At 51.9% G+C, this 21,046-nt stretch overlaps 1 protein-coding gene across 1 annotated transcript in view; it reads right to left on the bottom strand.

Annotated features, from left to right (window-relative positions):
* Positions 1 to 476: 476 nt before the first annotated feature.
* USP1 (ubiquitin specific peptidase 1) overlaps positions 477 to 21,046 on the bottom strand; it is a 33,220-nt gene continuing 12,650 nt past the window's right edge. Inside the window, 7 exon segments of the mRNA XM_038752844.1 lie at positions 477 to 1,564; positions 4,505 to 4,706; positions 7,428 to 7,604; positions 11,070 to 11,193; positions 11,195 to 11,738; positions 13,262 to 13,422; positions 16,247 to 16,354. Coding sequence (XP_038608772.1) covers positions 865 to 1,564; positions 4,505 to 4,706; positions 7,428 to 7,604; positions 11,070 to 11,193; positions 11,195 to 11,738; positions 13,262 to 13,422; positions 16,247 to 16,354 — 2,016 coding nt within the window. The 3' untranslated portion in view covers positions 477 to 864.

Here is a 21,046-nt window from a genome sequence, read left to right as displayed (position 1 = left end):
GAAACTGTGGTCCTTTAGTGAAGTAGAGAGCATCCGAGTGCCAAAGTTTTAGGGCCCAGGGAGAATCGTCTGGAATCTCCAACTGTGGAGCTTTAAAAATGTTAACATTAAAGGTCACAGCTCTAAGCAAGCTCTTGAAGTATTTATAAAATCTACCTGGCTCTAGAGGAGTGGCTGGCATCGAGGCTGCTCCCTTCAGCCTCTTATTGGACCCGCGGAGCCGAGAGCCCGGGGCCGGTCTTCGGATTTTCAATCTCCGGAGTTGTTTCTTACGAGGCTGCAGACGGATTTTCAATCTCCGGAGTTGCTTCTTACGAGGCTGCGGAGAGAAGACCCAACCCAACAGAAGGTAGGGGGAGAGAAATGTGCACGGGCGGCAATACGGGGAACGTCGATTCATTAGGAAAAGCCATCTAGAAAGGGTTTGGCGGCAGGGCGGTGGGGGGCAGCGGAATTATTACCTAGAACAGCAAAAATACAAATACAGTACTTTTATTTTTCTTTTTTTAAAAGCCAATACAAGAGACGTGTAAAAACTTACGTTAAGTGGCCGTATTTCGGACCAACGGTTTCAGAATAATATCTATACAAACGTTGTTCCCGGAAGCTAACGTATCACTAGTCTCCCCTAGAGTGGTTAGTGCGCGGAGAGGAGAGGCCCTAGGATTAGCGCGGTTCTTTTCCGTCCAGGTTTCGCTATCGAGACGGAAACTAGAGAGGGAGAGAGAGAGAGAGGCCCGTGAATAGCCTCCGAGCGGCTTCAAGGAACACATAAGCCAGTTCCGGGCTTCCTTGACGGATTTAATTTCTATCAATATAGGTTTTTTTGCAAATCTGTGTCGTATTTACAGGAGGAAAATACACTCACTCTACAATCTTCTTATAAAACAGCAGGTAAGGGGTGGAAGTGGAGGCGGCGGCGGGGGAAAGCGAATTGAGAAAGTCCTTCTCTTCCGTCACCTTCACTTCGGAGTCGTCGAAGAGCAGCCACTTCCCCTCGTACTCCTTGAGGCTCCGCACCACGTAGGAGGCTTGGTGGCCGGGGGGCCCGGCGCCGTCGGGCTTGGGCGGGCGGCCGTCCCGCTCCCCGCCGGCCTCGGCCTCAGCGTCCCGGCCGGCGGCCCTGTCGGCGCCGGCCGCCTTGCCGCCGTGGAGCTCGGGGTCCGGTCTGCTCTTCTGGCCCCCGAGGAGCCCCACCGCCTCCATGCTCTTTTTGGTCAGCGCCTTGGCGGCCGGGCCGATGCGGAAAGACACCTCGCCGTCGTCGTACTCCCCCGCCACGGCCGCCCTGGCCTCCTCCTCGTTCAGGGGCTCCGGCTGGCTCGCCTCGTCCGCCCGGTCGGGGACGAGGCGGCCCGCGTCCAGCTCTAGGCTGCTGAGGTCGGTGACCTTGACCGAGGCGGTGTAGTGGCCGCTGCTGATGGTGATGCCGCTGTGCATCACCACCGCGAACAGTCCGTAGCTGTCGTTGGTCGGCCTGGTGCTCCACTCCCCCAGGGACAGCCGCAGGGGCGTCAGCAGCGGGGTGTTGATCTTGGACAGCCCGCCCCCGTAGCAGTCGAACCTGGGCGGGGAGAGGCAGAGGACCCGCTCGTCACCCTCCGGATAATAATAATAATGATGATGGCATTCATTAAGCGCTTACTATGCGCAAAGCACTGTTCCAAGCGCTGGGGAGGTTACAAGGTGATCAGGTTGTCCCACGGGGGGCTCACAGTCTTAATCCCCATTTTACAGACGAGGTAACGGAGGCCCAGAGAAGAATAATAATAATGGCATTTGTTAAGCGCTTACTACATGCAAAGCACTGTCCTAAGCGCTGGGGAGGTTACAAGGTGATCAGGTGCTCCCACGGGGGGCTCACAGTCTTAATCCCCACTTTCCGGATGAGGGTACTGAGGCCCAGAGAAGAAGAATAATAATGGCATTTGTTAAGCGCTTACTATGTGCAAAGCACTGTTCTAAGCGCTGGGGAGGTTACAAGGTGATCGGGTTGTCCCACGGGGGGCTCACAGTATTAACCCCCATTTTGCAGATGAGGTAACTGAGGCCCAGAGAATAATAATACTAATGATGGCATTTGTTAAGCGCTTATTATGTGCAAAGCACTGTTCTAAGCGCTGGGGAGGTTACAAGGCGATCAGGTTGTCCCACGGGGGGCTCACAGTCTTAACCCCCCATTTTGCAGATGAGGGAACTGAGGCCCAGAGAATAATAATAATCATAATGGTATTTATTAAGCGCTTACTATGTGCAAAGCACTATTCTAAGCTCTGGGGAGGTTACAAGGTGATCAGGTTGTCCCATGGGGGGGCTCAGTCTTAACCCCCATTTTGCAGATGAGGGAGCTGAGGCCCAGAGAAGTGAAGTGACTTGCCCCAAAGTCACACAGCCGACAGTCGGCGGAGCCATGCTGCTTCCCGTCTGGCCCTGTTGGTCACCAATCCCCTGACAGGAACGGCTCGGGGGCGGGGGTGGAGGGGTTTGTGTTCGGATTTGGTAAAAAACAACTCTGATGCGAGGAGTCTTTAGTCACTTTAAAGAGTCGGCTACTTACTGGATTCGTTAAGTTGTTGAATGGCATCCTATGGCACTGCTCGTGGGTGTCTTCTATCACTCAATAACCGTCGGTTCTCTCCCTGTCTATATCTATACAGCTATGATATATCATTCAAGCGCTTGGGCGGGAGGGTTGCGTTCCGATTTGGTAAAAACAACTCCGAATTGAGGAGTCATTAGTCACTTTAAAGAGTTGGCTACTTTCTGGATTCATTAAATTGTTGAATTTCATTCATTGAATCGTATTTATTGAGCGCTTACCATGTGCGGAGCACTGGAATGGCATCCTATGCCACTGCTCGTGGGTGTCTTCTACCACTCAATAACCGTCAGTTCTCTCTCTCTCTGCCTATATCTATATATCTATGATTCGATGTATATATATATATACATATATATAATGTATATCTACGATATATATATCTAATTAAAGGAGGAAGGAAAATACATTTGAGCCATTTGCATAAATACCTTCAATTCACCTCCCCATAACTGGCTGCTTGGGTTTCTGTTCTCTGCAAAGGGAGGTTGGGGGTTCCTTTAGGAATTAGAGAATTTCAAAGCGATTCATCCCGGGAGAGATGTTTCTCAGTCGTGTAACTGTGGGGATGGGGGCGAGGGGTGCCGGGGGGCGGCTAGCCTGCCATTGTACCTCTCGGACCAGATATAGATATCATATATATCATTTAAGTGCTTAGTACAGTGCTCTGCACACAGTAAGTGCTCAATAAATACGATTGAATGAATGAATATCGATACATGTATTATAATAGATGTTACATAATAACGCATAGAGAGAGCGCCGTATTGGTGTCCCAGTGGATTACATTTATCCTGGCTGACGGTCCACAAGCTCTAATCTCGGTTTCAAGCGGACGTGCGGTAGAAAATGCGCACAGCGGGCCGGAAGCGGGTACCAGAGAGACGTCCCACACTCCGACCGAAAAAGGCGCGCTCATTTCAGAAGGCTGCCCGGCACTCCAGGTGTAACTCAGTTACTCAAATGCCTCCGCTCCCAGGACGTCCTTAAAACCTCAAAACGTCTCTAGTCCGAGAGGTAAAATCATCAATCGTATTTATTGAGCGCTTACTGTGGGCAGAGCACTGTACAAAATGGCGGGCTAGTCGCCCCCCACCCTGCCTCTCTCCCCCATCCCCACAGTTACACGACTGAGAGACATCTCTCACGGGATGAATCGCTTTGAAATTCTCTGATTCCCAAAGGAACCCCCAACCTCCCTTTGCAGAGAACAGAAACCCAAGAAGCCAATTACGGGGAGGTGAATTGAAGGTATTTATGCGAAGGGCTCGAATGTGTTTTCCTTCCTCCTCTAATTAGCAACCACGGGCTAATGGGCCGCAGACCCGGCCCGGCTATGGGGAGAAAAAGTCTCCCGGCCCCCGCTCTGTCTCTTTCTCTCTGCCCTGTCTCTTTCTTTCATTCAATCGCATTTATTGAGCGCTTACTGTGTGCAGAGCACTTTACGAAGCGCTTGGGAAGTCCAAGTTGGCAACATATAGAGCCGGTCCCTACCCAACAGTGGGCTCACAGTCTAGAAGACTTTTTCAAACGGGGCCCAACTAGCCGAGAAACCTCCTGGAGAACTATAGCCCAGGGCCATAACCGTGCCCGGCTCATTGGGGCTGACGATTTTCAAGCCACCGACAGAAGACTGGTTTGACGGAGTGGCGGTGGGAGGGAGAATTCCTGTTGGGACAGGTCAGTGGCTTTTAAAAAGGAAGTTGGCACTGCCAACTTCTTGGAACCGGGCTAACAGCCCGAACGTTGATCTGAGAATAAGGTCGTCTCCTCGCTGCCGGAGGAGTGGGTCGGAGGCGAAGGATTATCCTTTAGCAGCTCACTTCCTAAACTGCTCACCCCTCCCGCCCCCCACCCAGGAGCTCAATGAGACAACGGTCCTCCCGCTGAGGTAATAATACTCACTCCAAGCCGCTGGCAGCGAAACATTTCAAGTGGATCGTTATGACTTCGGGCATCTTGTCGAACAGGAGGCTCCGTTCGGCTTCGGTGTAATGATGGCAGTTCTCACAGAAGTACTTGTCCTCCCCCACGATCCTCTCCACCGAGGCGAACTGCGAGATGGCCCACTTCAAGGTCTTCGTTTCGGTTTTGGGCTCTGGGGAAACTGCAAGAGACCGGTGCTTTCGTCAGCACCCCGATCGGGCGCTCTCGCCTGGCGAGGATCCGGGGTCGGGCCCAAAACCGGGCCTGAACATTCCCAGACCGCTTTCTGAGGGAGGGGAAATACTAATGGCGGTGAATTCCCTCCAGGGGCCCGGAGACCCAAGTCCGGCTCCTCCTCTAAAAGCAGAGAGGTGGAATAATAATAATGATGATGATGATTATTACTAAATGCCACGTGCAAAGCACTGTTCGAAGCGCTGGGGAGTTTACAAGGCGATCAGGTGGTCCCACGGGGGGCTCACAGTCTTCACCCCCGTTTTCCAGATGAGGGAACTGAGGCCCAGAGAAGCGAAGTGACTTGCCCAGAGTCACACAGCTGACAAGTGGCGGAGCCGGGATTTGAACGCGTGACCTCGGACTCTTTCCACTGAGCCACGCTGCTTCTCTAAGTTAAGGTAACCTCAGTTCCCATTAAAACATTACAGGTGGCAGTGGTGATGGTGGTAGCGATTTTATTAAGTCCTTACTGCGGGTGGCGATTGTGCTAAGCCCTGGGAAAGAATGCCCAGAGGGGAATTGGACATGATCCCCGTCCCGCTCGGGATGGCCGGAGGGGCGGGAGAAGAGACGCATCGTCCGCCGCAGGACTTGAGAGAGGCTACGACAGTGCCTGCATTCCCTTCCCACTCCCCTCTGCTCCCGGGAGGGAGAAGCCGAGCCCTTCCGGGGACCGGACAAGCCCTACTCCCCTCTGTCTCCTCCCGCCCCGCTTTGGAAATGGCCAGCGGAGACTCCCTGGGGGTCTGTTTTGGTGGCCGCGTTATTTGCCAACTTGTTCTAGGGTCAAACGCCCTCACAGAGAACTGAGGTGGCTTGCCCAAAGTCACACAGCTGACAGTAGGCAGAGCCGGGATTGGAACCCATGACCTCTGACTCCCAAGGCCGGGCTCTTTCCACTGAGCCATGGTAAGAGCTTAAACAAATACCAACATTATTATTATTAATCCCCATTTTACAGAGAACTGAGGTGGCTTGCCCAAAGTCACACAGCCGACAGTGGGCAGAGCCGGGATTGGAACCCATGACCTCTGACTCCCAAGGCCGGGCTCTTTCCACTGAGCCATGGTAAGCGCTTAACAAATACCAACATTATTATTATTAATCCCCATTTTACAGAGAAACTGAGGTGGCTTGCCCAAAGTCACACAGCTGACAGTGGGCAGAGCCGGGATTGGAACCCATGACCTCTGACTCCCAAGGCCGGGCTCTTTCCACTGAGCCATGGTAAGCGCTTAACAAATACCAACATTATTATTATTAATCCCCATTTTACAGAGAAACTGAGGTGGCTTGCCCAAAGTCACACAGCCGACAGTGGGCAGAGCCGGGATTGGAACCCATGACCTCTGACTCCCAAGGCCGGGCTCTTTCCACTGAGCCATGGTAAGCGCTTAACAAATGCCGACATTATTATTATTAATCCCCATTACGCCCTCAGGTAGCATTAACTGGGAGATACCCGTTTGAATCGGGATACCGTGAGGCGAGCTTAAAGTGCGGTTTCAGCAGGGACGGGCCACAGCTTTTAGGTCCCTTTGGCGTGGTGAAATCGCGGCTGCGGAAAAATCCATCCTGAGCGATCCGCGGGAGTTGCTGGGCCTCGACTGGGCGCCGAGCGTGACGCTTACACCGTCCGGCAGTTAGACTGTGAGCCCACTGTTGGGTAGGGACCGTCTCTATACGTTGCCAACTTGTCCTTCCCAAGCGCTTAGTACAGTGCTCTGCACACAGTAAGCGCTCAGTAATAATAATGATGGCATTTGTTAAGCACTCACTATGTGCAGAGCACTGTTCTAATCAATCAATCAATCAATCGTATTTATTGAGCGCTTACTATGTGCAGAGCACTGTACTAAGCGCTTGGGAAGTACAAATTGGCATCACATAGAGACAGTCCCTACCCAACAGTGGGCTCACAGTCTAAAAGGGGGAGACAGAGAACAGAACCAAACATACCAACAAAATAAAATAAGTAGGATAGAAATGTACAAGTAAAATAAATAAATAAATAAATAAATAGAGTAATAAGTTCTAAGTGCTGGGGGGGATACAAGGTGATCAAGTTGTCCCCCTTGGGGCTCACAGTCTTAATCCCCATTTTCCAGGTGAGGGAACTGAGGCCCAGAGAAGTTAAGCGACTCGCCCAAGGTCACCCGGCAGACATGCGGTGGAGCTGGGACTCAAACCCGTGACCTCTGACTCCAAACCCCGGGCTCTTCCCACTGAGCCACGCTGCTTCTCTAAATAATAAATACGATTGATTAATTAGACTGATTCCCAGCACTTGAGACGGTGCTCTGCGCCACGGTAAGCGCTCAGTAAATAGCTGGCAAAACGGTGACGGCTCCGGCCCGCACGCCCGGTTTAAAACGCACGTGGCGGGCTGAGGCCCCGGAAAGCCAAGGTAAATTAGGAGTAACCAATCTTCAGGGAACCCCTCTGCCCACTCTGTAACTACCGCCGATCGATCAAGCGCTTAGTTCAGTGCTCTGCACATAGTAAGCGCTCAATAAGTACGATTGATTGATTGATTGATTTTCAAATCTTTGGACGGTGGCCCCGGCGGGCCCGAGAACAATCTCAACGGTTCCCCGCGCAGCACGGTGAGCGCTCAAGACACAGCCCCTCCCGCTCGCTCGGCGGAGAGCCGCAGGCCGCTTACTTTCCGAGCTCTCCTGGGCCTTGCCGAGCTGCTCCTCCTCCTCTTGAACGGGCACGCTGATGTCCTGGAAGTCTTCCCGGCGCTCCGTCAGGCACTCGCACTCCAAGCAGCGGGTCCTCAGCACCAGCTGGCCTTGGAACAGTTTCTCCACCAGTTCGAACCCCACCTGCTCCAGCCCTGTCGACCCAAAAAATACAGAGCCCGCTGCCGCTTAGCCGGGGGGCCGGAGGGCAGGGAAGGGCCCGGGACACGCGGTAGCGAAATCGAGCCCCTTCCCCACTTTTAGGAATCCCCCCCATCCCAGTTGAGCCCACTCGAAGCCCAGAAATGTCCCTTCCCCACAGTGCGTCTTGCCAATGTGGCGGCGGGTAGTAATAATAATAATAATGGCATTTGTTAAGTGGTCACTATGTGCAAAGCACTGTTCTAAGCGCTGGGGAGGATACAAGGTGATCAGATTGTCCCACGTGGGGCTCACAGTCTTCATCCCCATTTTCCAGATGGGGTAACAGAGGCCCAGAGAAGTCAAGCGACTTGCCCAAAGTCACACAGCCGACAGTGGGCAGAGCCGGGATTGGAACCCATGACCTCTGACTCCCAAGCCCGGGCTCTTTCCACTGAGCCATGGTAAGCGCTTAACAAATACCAACATTATTATTATTAATCCCCATTTTACAGAGAAACTGAGGCCTAGAAAAGTGAGGTGGCTTGCCCAAAGTCACACAGCCGACAGTGGGCAGAGCTGGGATTGGAACCCATGACCTCTGACTCCCAAGCCCGGGCTCTTTCCACTGAGCCATGGTAAGCGCTTAACAAATACCAACATTATTATTATTAATCCCCATTTTACAGAGAAACTGAGGTGGCTTGCCCAAAGTCACACAGCCGACAGTGGGCAGAGCCGGCATTGGAACCCATGACCTCTGACTCCCAAGCCCGGGCTCTTTCCACTGAGCCACGGTAAGCGCTTAACAAATACCAACATCATTATTATTAATCCCCATTTTACAGAGAAACTGAGGCCCAGAGAAGTGAGGTGGCTTGCCCAAAGTCACACAGCCGACAGTGGGCAGAGCCGGGCTTTGAACCCATGACCTCTGACTCCCAAGCCCGGGCTCTTTCCACTGAGCCATGGTAAGCGCTTAACAAATACCAACATTATTATTATTAATCCCCATTTTAGAGAGAACTGAGGCCCAGAGAAGTGAGGTGGCTTGCCCAAAGTCACACAGCCGACAGTGGGCAGAGCCGGGATTGGAACCCATGACCTCTGACTCCCAAGCCCGGGCTCTTTCCACTGAGCCATGGTAAGCGCTTAACAAATGCCAACATTATTATTATTAATCCCCATTTTACAGAGAAGTGAGGTGGCTTGCCCAAAGTCACACAGCCGACAGTGGGCAGAGCCGGGATTGGAACCCATGACCTCTGACTCCCAAGGCCGGGCTCTTTCCACAGAGCCATGGTAAGCGCTTAACAAATACCAACATTATTATTATTAATCCCCATTTTACAGAGAAACTGAGGCCCAGAGAAGTGAGGTGGCTTGCCCAAAGTCACACAGCCGACAGTGGGCAGAGCCGGGATTGGAACCCATGACCTCTGACTCCCAAGCCCGGGCTCTTTCCACTGAGCCATGGTAAGCGCTTAACAAATACCAACATTATTATTATTAATCCCCATTTTACAGAGAGAACTGAGGCCCAGAGAAGTGAGGTGGCTTGCCCAAAGTCACACAGCCGACAGTGGGCAGAGCCGGGATTGGAACCCATGACCTCTGACTCCCAAGCCCGGGCTCTTTCCACAGAGCCATGGTAAGCGCTTAACAAATACCAACATTATTATTATTAATCCCCATTTTACAGAGAAACTGAGGCCCAGAGAAGTGAGGTGGCTTGCCCAAAGTCACACAGCCGACAGCGGGCAGAGCCGGGATTGGAACCCATGACCTCTGACTCCCAAGCCTGGGCTCTTTCCACTGAGCCATGGTAAGCGCTTAACAAATGCCAACATTATTATTATTAATCCCCATTTTACAGAGAACTGAGGTGGCTTGCCCAAAGTCACACAGCCGACAGTGGGCAGAGCCGGAATTGGAACCCATGACCTCCGACTCCCAAGCCCGGGCTCTTTCCACCGAGCCATGGTAAGCGCTTAACAAATACCAACATTATTATTATTAATCCCCATTTTACAGAGAAACTGAGGCCCAGAGAAGTGAGGTGGCTTGCCCAAAGTCACACAGCCGACAGTGGGCAGAGCCGGGATTGGAACCCATGACCTCTGACTCCCAAGCCCGGGCTCTTTCCACTGAGCCATGGTAAGCGCTTAACAAATACCAACATTATTATTATTAATCCCCATTTTAGAGAGAACTGAGGCCCAGAGAAGTGAGGTGGCTTGCCCAAAGTCACACAGCCGACAGTGGGCAGAGCCGGGATTGGAACCCATGACCTCTGACTCCCAAGCCTGGGCTCTTTCCACTGAGCCATGGTAAGCGCTTAACAAATACCAACATTATTATTATTAATCCCCATTTTACAGAGAAGTGAGGTGGCTTGCCCAAAGTCACACAGCCGACAGTGGGCAGAGCCGGGATTGGAACCCATGACCTCCGACTCCCAAGGCCGGGCTCTTTCCACAGAGCCATGGTAAGCGCTTAACAAATACCAACATTATTATTATTAATCCCCATTTTACAGAGAACTGAGGTGGCTTGCCCAAAGTCACACAGCCGACAGTGGGCAGAGCCGGGCTTTGAACCCATGACCTCTGACTCCCAAGGCCGGGCTCTTCCATAGAGCCATGGTAAGCGCTTAACAAATACCATTATTATTATTAATCCCCATTTTACAGAGAAACTGAGGCCCAGAGAAGTGAGGCGGCTTGCCCAAAGTCACACAGCCGACAGTGGGCAGAGCCGGGATTGGAACCCATGACCTCCGACTCCCAAGCCCGGGCTCTTTCCACAGAGCCATGGTAAGCGCTTAACAAATGCCAACATTATTATTAATAATCCCCATTTTACAGAGAAACTGAGGCCCAGAGAAGTGAGGCGGCTTGCCCAAAGTCACACAGCCGACAGTGGGCAGAGCCGGGATTGGAACCCATGACCTCTGACTCCCAAGCCCGGGCTCTTTCCACTGAGCCATGGTAAGCGCTTAACAAATGCCAACATTATTATTATTATTAATCCCCATTTTACAGAGAAGTGAGGTGGCTTGCCCAAAGTCACACAGCCGACAGTGGGCAGAGCCGGAATTGGAACCCATGACCTCTGACTCCCAAGGCCGGGCTCTTTCCACAGAGCCACGGTAAGCGTTTAACAAATACCAACATTATTATTATTAATCCCCATTTTACAGAGAAGTGAGGTGGCTTGCCCAAAGTCACACAGCCGACAGTGGGCAGAGCCGGGATTGGAACCCATGACCTCCGACTCCCAAGCCCGGGCTCTTTCCACCGAGCCATAGTAAGCACTTAACAAATACCAACATTATTATTATTAATCCCCATTTTACAGAGAACTGAGGTGGCTTTCCCAAAGTCACACAGCCGACAGCGGGCAGAGCCGGGATTGGAACCCATGACCTCCGCCTCCCAAGCCCGGGCTCTTCCCATTGAGCCACGCTGCTTACCAACCTGGGCCGGCGGGCGGCTTGGTTTCTTTCTCCTCCTCGCTCCCTCCCGGGGAGGGGGGCTCCGCGTCGTCGGCGCACACGGCCGAGTCGTCTTCGGGGTCCCCGTTGGCGGCGGCGGGGGGGGGCCCCCGCCTTCGGCCGGCCCTCGGCCCCCGGCTCGGCGGCGAGCTTGCCCAGGTTGCAGAACTTGGACAGGATGCTGGGGTGCTTGGCGGCGGGCTTCAGCCAGTTGATCTTCAGCCGCGACTTCTTCTGGGTGGGCTTTGCGCTTTCGGCCCGGGCAGCGGGGGGTCCCGGGCCGGGGGCGTGGGGCGGGCCGGCCGGCCTCTCGCCCGTCGCTTTCCTCTTGGACCGCGTCTGCCTCTGGCTCCCCTCCGCCGCCGCCGCCGCCTGCTCTTTGCAGACTTTGGCTTTCTTCCTGGCGTTCCCGGCCTCGCCGCCGTCGCTCTTTCTCTTCCCTCTCTGGAGCCCGCCTGGGCCTTCGTCCGAGGGGGAGCGCGGAGCGCCGGCCTCCCCCTCGGCCGGCGGCGGGGCGTGGAGGGCCACGGGCAGCCCTTTCAGCTCTTCCTTCTTTAGGATCTGGCAGGTTTCCTGGATGTTCCCCAGGATGCACTGTAGGACTTCCTGAGCGTCGTGCTGGAGGTAGCCTTCGTACATGGGGTTGAGCTCCCTGGAGGACGGTAAGGAGCCCGGTCCCAAACTGACAACGCGGAAGTGGGCTGATTCCCTTCGCTTTTCCGAGCGGCCACGGCGAAAAGGTTCGGCACGGAGTCGGGCTCACCGACACCCGCTCGCCGAGGGTCGGCGGAAGGGAAAATGTCCGGCGAGGTCAGGGGCCTCGGCCCCTTTCCCCCACAATAGGGTTTAAAGCCCATGATATGGGAGAACTGAGGCCCCCCATCTCCTCGGCACCCTCCCCCCAAAAACTATTCGGGGGGTTAAGAATAAGACCTCTGCCGAGGCTGGTTCTAGAGAAGGAAGCTCGTCTCGGGCAGGGAATAAGCCTGTTTATTATTATTAATAATAATCATTATAATTAATTAATAATAATAAATATAATTATAAAATATAAAATAATTGTAATTATTATTAATAATACTAATAATGGCATTTATTAAGCGTTTACTATGTGCCAAGCGCTGTTCTAAGCGCTGGGGAGGTTACAAGGCTGATCGGGTTGTCCCACACGGGGCTCACAGTCCTAATCCCCCATTTTCCAGATGAGGTCACTGAGGCCCAGAGAAGCGAAGTGACTTGCCCAAAGTCAGCCAGCTGACAACTGGCGGAGCCGGGATTTGAACCCACGACCTCTGACTCCAAAGCCCGGGCTCTTTCCACTGAGCCACGCTGCTTCTCATGCCATGGCTTCTCAGAAGCCATGCTGCTTCTGTTTGTTGTGTTGTCCTCTCCCGAGCACTTAAGTACAGTGCCCTTGCACACAGTGAGTGCTCCATAAATAAAAGAATAAGAAAAAATAAAAAAATATAATAAATGAATGAATGAAGGAAGGAATGAATGAATGAATGAATGAATGAATAAATAAATAAATGAATAAATAAATAAATAAATAAAAATAAGAGAAGCAGTGTGGCTCACTGGAAAGAGCCCGGGCTTTGGAGTCAGAGGCCATGGGTTCAAATCCCAGCTCTGCCAATTGTCAGCTGCGTGACTTTGGGCAAGTCACTTCCCTTCTCTGTACCTCAGTTCCCTCATCTGTAAAATGGGGATGAAGACGGTGAGCCCCCCGTGGGACAACCTGATCACCTTGTAACCTCCCCAGCGCTTAGAACAGTGCTTTGCACATAGTAAGCGCTTAATAAATGCCATCATTATCTTCTAGCCTGTGAGCCCGCCGTTGGGTAGGGACCGTCTCTACATGTTGCCCGCTTGTACTTCCCAAGCGCTTAGTCCAGTGCTCTGCACACAGTAAGCGCTCAATAAATACGATTGAATGAATGAATGAATGAATGCCATGGAACGAAAGAGGACATCAGAATAACCACTCAGCCACCTTGGGGAAAGGTATGTTTTTCCCCCCTTTCCAGCTTCAACCAATTGGCTTCTCCCACAGGCCCCTCGAGGAATGAGCAACCTTCCTCCTCCTCCTCCTCCTCCTCTACCCAAGCTGGTACAGCTCAACTGGGCGCCAGTGGCAGGGGACCCCGCCGTTCCCCTCGGGGGCCCCTCGGGTACCTGAGTGTATTGAGCAGGCGCCGGGGCTGGGTGGCCAGCTCGTCCGGGTATTTCTCGGGATTTAAGAGAAAGCTGGCCTGGAGCTGTTCCACTGAAATAATCAAGGACTGAAGGCTGCAGATGAGTTCGTAACTTGCCAGGGAGTCTTCTTTGCAGCTTCCCTGGGGAAGGAGAAAAGGGCACGGCCTCTCAGTCTTCCACTCTGGACTTCAAATGGGAGGATCCTATATACCCCTACCCCTATAGAAACCCTCAAGACTCAAGGGTAGGGACAGACGGCGGTATGTTTCGCGACTCTATGTATGTGCTGCCCTTGCTCTGACTCACACACGATGGTTGCTTGGACATCTGCAGAGTGATTCAGACTTTGGAGAGGATCACAAGGCGACCTCGATGGATAACCCCAAACCTCGTCCCCCCGAAACTCCCCCTAGGCTCAAAGAAGCAGCGGGTTGCTTCCCAGAAGAGAAGTAAGATTCCTCCATCGCATTATTTCAATGCGAGACATTTAAACGTGGGCAAATATCTATGAAGCCTGCAGGACGGACCAAGGATCCGGTCGGCTTCTGCACGCTCCCCATGGTTTCTTTGTCCTTCCCAGGAACAACTGGGGAAAGGAGGTGATGGGAAAGGACAATCATTTGTAAGGATGCGCGCCGCCCGCACCTTGCAACCATTCCCCCCATCTCCATTCTGAGAGTTGGCTGTCCCTGACTGGGTCCGGAGGGCAAAACCGAGGGCAAGCGGCAGGATCCCTTTCTCCTCTCCACCCCGGCTTTCGCCCCTTACCTGCTGTGTGGCATCTGAACAAGCCACTGCCCTTCTCTGGTCCCCAGCCGCCTCGGCTGGATAATTGGGATAAAATGCTCATTGCCCCCTTCACATCCCCACTTTAGCCCGGCAATCTCACGTGGGACGGAGCCAGGGTGTGAGCCAACCGTGGAGCCCAGCGCAGCGCAGCTCAGTGGAAAGAGCGCGGGCTTGGGCGTCAGAGGTCACGGGTTCTAATTCCGGCTCCGCCACTTATCAGCTGTGTGACTCTGAGCAAGCGCTTAGTACAGTGCTCTGCACACAGGAAGCTCTCAATAAATACAATTGATTGATTGATTCCCTGTGCCTCAGCTTACCTGGAAAATGGGGATGAAGACTGTGAGCCCCCGTATGGGACTACCTGATGACCCTGTATCTTCCCCAGTGCTTAGAACAGTGCTTGGCACATAGTAACTAGTTACTAGTTACTACTATAGTAACTACCACCAAAATTATTATTATTACTGCACACAGTCATTCTGACTCCGCCCCGTGACCCGTCTCCCGAGGCGTCTGTTCCAACCGCCCCATGGGAAAGTGGCACCGCTTTTGTTACCCTGTTTGGTGACACCAAGCAGTCCCCGTCACCCCTCACCTTCCGCCCGACCCCTCCTGCTCAAACCCAACCTGATCCCTACCCAGCGGGCTTCCTGGAGCTAAATCTGAGGAGAGCGGCCCCCAGATGATCCATCCCTCCATCCCATAAGACCTCTAGCCGTCTCTCTCCTGGCCCAGAGAAACAGATCCCAACGCCCTTAGTGGCAGGGGTAAGGAGCTCGGGGAAAGCTCGCAAAGCTGATTTTTTTTCGCTTCGGAGAAAAGGAAAAGGAATCACGCCCTAGCAGCGACTGGACGCCTCCGGATTGGTCGGCTGCAAGCTGCGAATGAAGATGTATTGCTTCCTTGTTAATAGAAAGCCACGCTTCTCCCCTCAAAAAGCAACCTTCCATCCGTCAGACTGGTGGGAAAAGGTGCCAACCAGTCCCAGGGGTTCCCTAAACGCTTTGAAGGATGGAAGCATTTTCCTTAGCAGAAGGATATTGGCTAGAAGGTGTAGGGAGGGGAAAAGAAAAACAAAACACACACAGCAATCGCTTGGCCAAACAATTGTGGCAAGTCAGCTCAGACCTGTAGCGAGTCATTGCTGGTGGAGAAAAGAACGAGGCAAGGGACTTAGGTTTTTAAAAGCCTGTTTGCCCCCAAAACCAGGACCCTCCGACTTTTCCTCCAATCCAGGAGCTTTTAAAAAGCATCCTACGGTTAACTCGGTGTCTGATTTGTCCCTTAAAGGTGAGAGGAGGGGGGTGTAATATGTGTATGTGTGCATCTCCGCGTGCGTGCGCGCTTCCCGGGAGGAGGGACGTGCCTCGAGCTTAAACTGGAAAATCCCAGAAGGCGTGGTTGTGTGGAGGGCAGCACAGTGCTAAGCGCTTAGTACAGTGCTCTGCACATAGTAAGCGCTCAATAAATACGATTGATGATGATGGAGGGTGTCCTGCGAGGAGCCTCGGGCTTAATAAGCGCCGAGGTCCCGGAGTGCTGTGCTGGCCCCGTGTGAGCCCCGGGTGGGCTGGGAGGAACTTCGAAACCCACAGATTCAGTGGGGTTCGGCGTGTGTCCGTTTCTAGGGATCGGGGGGCCATCCGTTGGAGCCTGGTTTTCTCCCCTTTCAGCGCTGAAAGGAGCCCGGATGAGGTCGTCTCTTACTCTGCGGCGCTTAGTACCGTGCTCTGCACACAGTAAGCGCTCAATAAATACGACTGAGTGAATGCAGAGCCAGATACAATTTCAATACCCCAGGAAACCTCCCCCTGTTCTCCCGGCGGGGAATTCCTCCTCGGGGAAGCTCTGGAGGGGCAAATCATCATCATCATCATCAGCAATCGTATTTATTGAGCACTTACTGTGTGCGGAGCACTGTACTAAGCGCTTGGGAAGTACAAGTTGGCAACATGTAGAGACAGTTCCTACCCAACAGTGGGCTCACAGTCTAAAAGGGGGCAAATGCTTGCTTCCTAGCCGAGTCGGTGTTGAAAGCTGAAATCGGTTACGGGAAAATACTTTCCGAGACAGGAGAGGATCGCCTGCCGCTGCTTAGACCGAATTTCAACGGAACCCGTGTTCCAGTCGCTAAATCCTTGGAGATGAAATAAATTCCTATTTTTCTCTACTTACCTTGTCGACTTTTTGATTGGCTTCATCCTTGAGCGCTTCTTTCTTTTTTGAAATGATATTGAATAAGTGCTTCACGCCAGGTTTGAATCCAGGACAAAAATAGAGCACCTACAAATTTAAGTAAAAATAAATAGTTAACAGAACTTGTATGAAACTTCCAACGTGAATCGTCCGCTACCTACAAGGCAACCCTCCCCCCAGTAAACCATAGTTCTCTAGAAACTAATTATGGAGTAAGTTCTACGGTAAGTTTTAGAGAAGCAGCATGGCCTGATAATAATAATAATGATGGCATTTATTAGGCGCTTACTATGTGCAAAGCACTGTTCTAAGCGCTGGGGAGGTTACAAGGTGATCAGGTTGTCCCCCGGGGGGCTCACGGTCTTCATCCCCATTTTCCAGATGAGGTGACTGAGGCCCAGAGAAGTGAAGCGACTCGCCCAAAGTCACCCAGCTGACAATTGGCGGAGCCAGGATTTGAACCCATAACCTCTGACTCCAAAGCCCGGGCTCTTTTCACTGAGCCATGCTGCTTCTCATGCAAGAGCCCGGGCCTGGGAATCAGAGGACGTGGGTTCTAATCCCGGCTCTGCCACTCATCTGCCGGGGGACCTTGGGCAAGTCACCTCACTTCTCTGTGCCTCAGTTTCCTCATCTGTAAAATGGGGAGTGAGACTGTGAGTCCCACGCAGGACAACCTGATCACCTTGTATCTAACCCAGTGCTTGGCACAGAGTAAATGCTTAACTTAAACAATTAAATGCTGCTTAATCAGAAGCAGCATGGCTCAGTGGAAAGAGCACGGGCTTTGGAGTCCGAGGTCATGGGTTCAAATCCCGGCTCTGCCAATTGTCAGCTGGGTGACTTTGGACAAGTCACTTCACTTCTCTGGGCCTCAGTGACCTCATCTGTAAAATGGGGATTAAGACTGTGAGCCCCCCCGTGGGACAACCTGATCACCTTGTAACCTCTCCTGTGCTTAGAACAGTGCTTTGCACATAGTAAGCACTTGATAAATGCCATCATTATCATTATTATTATTAACAAATACCACAATTATTATCATTATTCTACTTGCCTCTACCAATGTGCCCAAGAAAAACAAAGCTCGAGAATGGCGGGCCCCATTTAAAGGTCATGGGTTCAAATCCCGGCTCCGCCAATTGTCAGCTGGGTGACTTTGGGCAAGCCACTTCACTTCTCTGGGCCTCAGTTCCCTCATCTGTAAAAGTGGGGATTAAGACTGTGAGCCCCCCATGGGACAACCTGATCACCTTGTATCCCCCCAGCGCTTAGAACAGTGCTTTGCACAGAGTAAGCGCTTAAGGAATCATCATCATCAGTCGTATTTATTGAGCGCTTACTGTGTGCAGAGCACTGTACTAAGCGCCTGGGAAGTACAATTTGGCAACATATAGAGACAGTCCCTACCCACCAGTGGGCTCACAGTCTAAAAGGGGGAGACAGAGAACAAAACCAAACATACTAACAAAATAACGAATATCATCATTATTATTATTATTATTATTTAAAGCCCCACCCCAGGATTGATGTCAGGTGTCCTGGTAGTTCCCACTGCACTTCACCATTGAAAGCTTCGTTTAAATAGGTAAAAACGTCCTGCGGGACCTTAATTCAGCCCTTTGCACTCATACTTATCGCTTCTCACCTTCTGAGAACCCTTTTAGACTGTGAGCCCACTGTTGGGTAGGGACTGTCCCTATATGTTGCCAACTTGGACTTCCCAAGCGCTTAGTACAGTGCTCTGCACATAGTAAGCGCTCAATAAATACGATTGATGATGATGATGATGATGAGAACGCTTGTACCCACTCCTCCTCTTCTCTCCCCACGAACCCCTTTGGACCTCTCACCATTGGCCCTGTCCCCCCCCCCGCTGCCTTCAACCAGGTTGGCATCACCCCTGGCAACCCCAGAGAGTCTGCCCCGGATCATCATCATCATCAATCGTATTTATTGAGCGCTTACTATGTGCAGAGCACTGTACTAAGCGCTTGGGAAGTACAAATTGGCAACATATTTCAATTGTATTTATTGAGCGCTTACTGTATGCAGAGCACCATGCTAAGCGCTTGAGAAGTGCAAGTTGGCAACATACAGAGACGGTCCCTACCCAACAACGGGCTCACAGTCTGGAAGGGGGAGACAGACAACAAAACATATTATCAAAATAAAATAGAGAGTAGTAATATGTACAAATAAAAGAAATAGAGTGATCAATCTGTACAAACATATATACAGGTGCTGTGGGGAGGGGAAGGAGGTAGGGCGGGGGGGGGGGATGGGGACACATTTACATATCATTCCCCTTTTTAGACTGTGAGCCCACTGTTGGGGAGGGACCCCCCACCTCCTCTCGGGCAGCTCCCCCCGTGCCCGGGACCACTCTGGTCAGCCCGTTCCACGCACCGTCCACCACTTTCTGCCCCGCTCGCCAATGCCCTAGTTGGGGAGATGAGATTAATCAGAGAGGGCTTCCTGGAGGAGATGCAACATCAGGAGTGCTTTGTTACTCTATTTATTTATTGTTACTCTATTTATTGTTACTCTGTTGTTACTCTATTGTTATTCTACTTATTGTTACTCTATTTATTGTTACTCTATTTACTGTTACTCTTGTTACTCTACTTATTTATTGTTACTCTATTTTACTTGTACATATCTATTCTATTTATTTTACTTTGTTAGTATGTTTGGTTTTGTTCTCTGTCTCCCTGTTTTAGACTGTGAGCCCACTGTTGGGTAGGGACTGTCTCTATATGTTGCCAATTTGTACTTCCCAAGCGCTTAGTACAGTGCTCTGCACATAGTAAGCGCTCAATAAATGCGATTGATGATGATGATGATGATGCCACCCCCAAGAGAGCCCCCCCTCCACCTCTCGGGTGCCCGACTCTGGACCAGTATCGGACAGAAAAACCCATCCGTGGCCCAACTGCCACAATTCTCTCCTCTTACACCCCTGGCTCCTCCTCAGAGTCTCCCTGGCTCTTTTTCCGACTCCGGGTGTCCCTGTAGGGACCGTCTCTCTATGCTGCCAACTTGGACTTCCCAAGCGCTTAGTCCAGTGCTCTGCACACAGTAAGCGCTCAATAAATACGACTGAATGAATGAAGGAAGGAAGGACGCTGCGGGTTACCGGTTCTCACTTTACAGCGGCTCCCTTGGGGTGGGGTTGGGGGGCTCATCCGCTCCCCCGGCTCCGGCAATTTCTCCCAGTCTCACTGGCCTCGGCACCTCGTTCACTCATTCAATCGGATTTATTGAGCGCTCACTGTGTGCGGAGCACTGGACTAAGCGCTTGGGAAGTCCAAGTCGGCAACATATAGAGACGGTCCCTACCCAACAACGGCTCCCGGTCTAGATGGGAGAGACGGGCTCGGCTTTTCCTCTGCCCTTCTGGAAATCACTGCTGCGGGGACCAAGCACCTGCGCTGGTGTCTTCGGATCAATAATGCCTGCAAACTGAACTCATCATCATCAATCGTATTTACTGAGCGCTTACTGTGTGCCGAGCACTGTACTAAGCGCTTGGGAAGGACAAGTTGGCAACTCTTCATCTTCCCATCATGGTTGACTCTCCCCCCTCTCCCCAGGCCAAATCTTCCCATGCTTAAATAATAATGATGGAATTTGTTAAGCGCTTACTATATGTGCAGAGCACTGTTCGAAGCGCTGGGGGGGATACAAGGTGATCAAGTTGTCCCACGTGGGGCTCACAGTCTTAATCCCCATTTTACAGATGAGGGAACTGAGGGTCAGAGAAGTTAAGGGACTTGCCCAAGGTCACACAGCAGACATGTGGCAGAGCTGGGATTCGAACCCATGACCTCGGACTCCAAAGCCCGTGCTCTTTCCAATGAGCCACTCTGCTTCTCTTGCCACCTTGGTGCTCTCACACTCGCCTCCGGTCTGCCGTCCGATCCTTCCCGTTTCCCACCCGTCCCTCCCCACCCAAACGGGTGTGACCTCGGTCCCAGCGCTGGTCACATCCCGACTCCTCTGCTCTCTCAGCCTCCTCGCTGGGCTCAAATCAATCAATCAATCAATTAATCAATCAATCAATCAATCAATCAATCAATCAATCAATCAATAGTGGAGACAGCCTGGACCTGGGGAGTCAGAATGCCGGCTCTGCCACTTGTCTGCTGAGTGACCTTGAGCAAGTCACTTCACTGCTCTGGGCCTCAGTTCCCTCTTTTGTAAAATGGGGATTAAAACTGTGAGCCCCGTGTGGGACAGGGACTATGTCCCAACTTAGTCCGAATCTACCCCACTGCTTAGAATAATAATAATGATGGCATTTGTTAAGCGCTTACTATGTGCAGAGCACTGTTCTAAGAGCCGGAGGGGATACAAGGTGATCAGGTTGCCCCACGTGGGGCTCACAATCTTCATCCCCATTTTACAGATGAGGTAACTGAGGCTCAGAGAAGTGAAGTGACTTGCCCAAGGTCACACAGCAATCATGTGGTGGAGTCGGCATTCAAACCCATGACCTCTGACTCCAAAGCCCGTGCTCTTTCCACTGAGCCACGCTGCTTGACACAAAGTACTTAATGACAACAACAACAAAAAATAGTATTTACTGAGCATCTATATACAGAGTGTTTAGCTAACCACTTGGGAAAGTATAACAATAAATGCATTACGGGCAGGGAATATGTAATAATAATAGTAATGACAGCATTTATTAAGCGCTTACTATATGCAAAGCACTGTTCTAAGCGCTGGGGAGGTTACATGGTGATCAGGTTGTCCCACGTGGGGCTCACGGTC

The sequence above is a fragment of the Tachyglossus aculeatus genome, chromosome 10, assembly GCF_015852505.1.
Source record: "Tachyglossus aculeatus isolate mTacAcu1 chromosome 10, mTacAcu1.pri, whole genome shotgun sequence".
Taxonomy (NCBI): Eukaryota; Metazoa; Chordata; class Mammalia; order Monotremata; family Tachyglossidae; genus Tachyglossus; species Tachyglossus aculeatus.
This window is presented reverse-complemented; position numbering and strand designations above follow the sequence as displayed.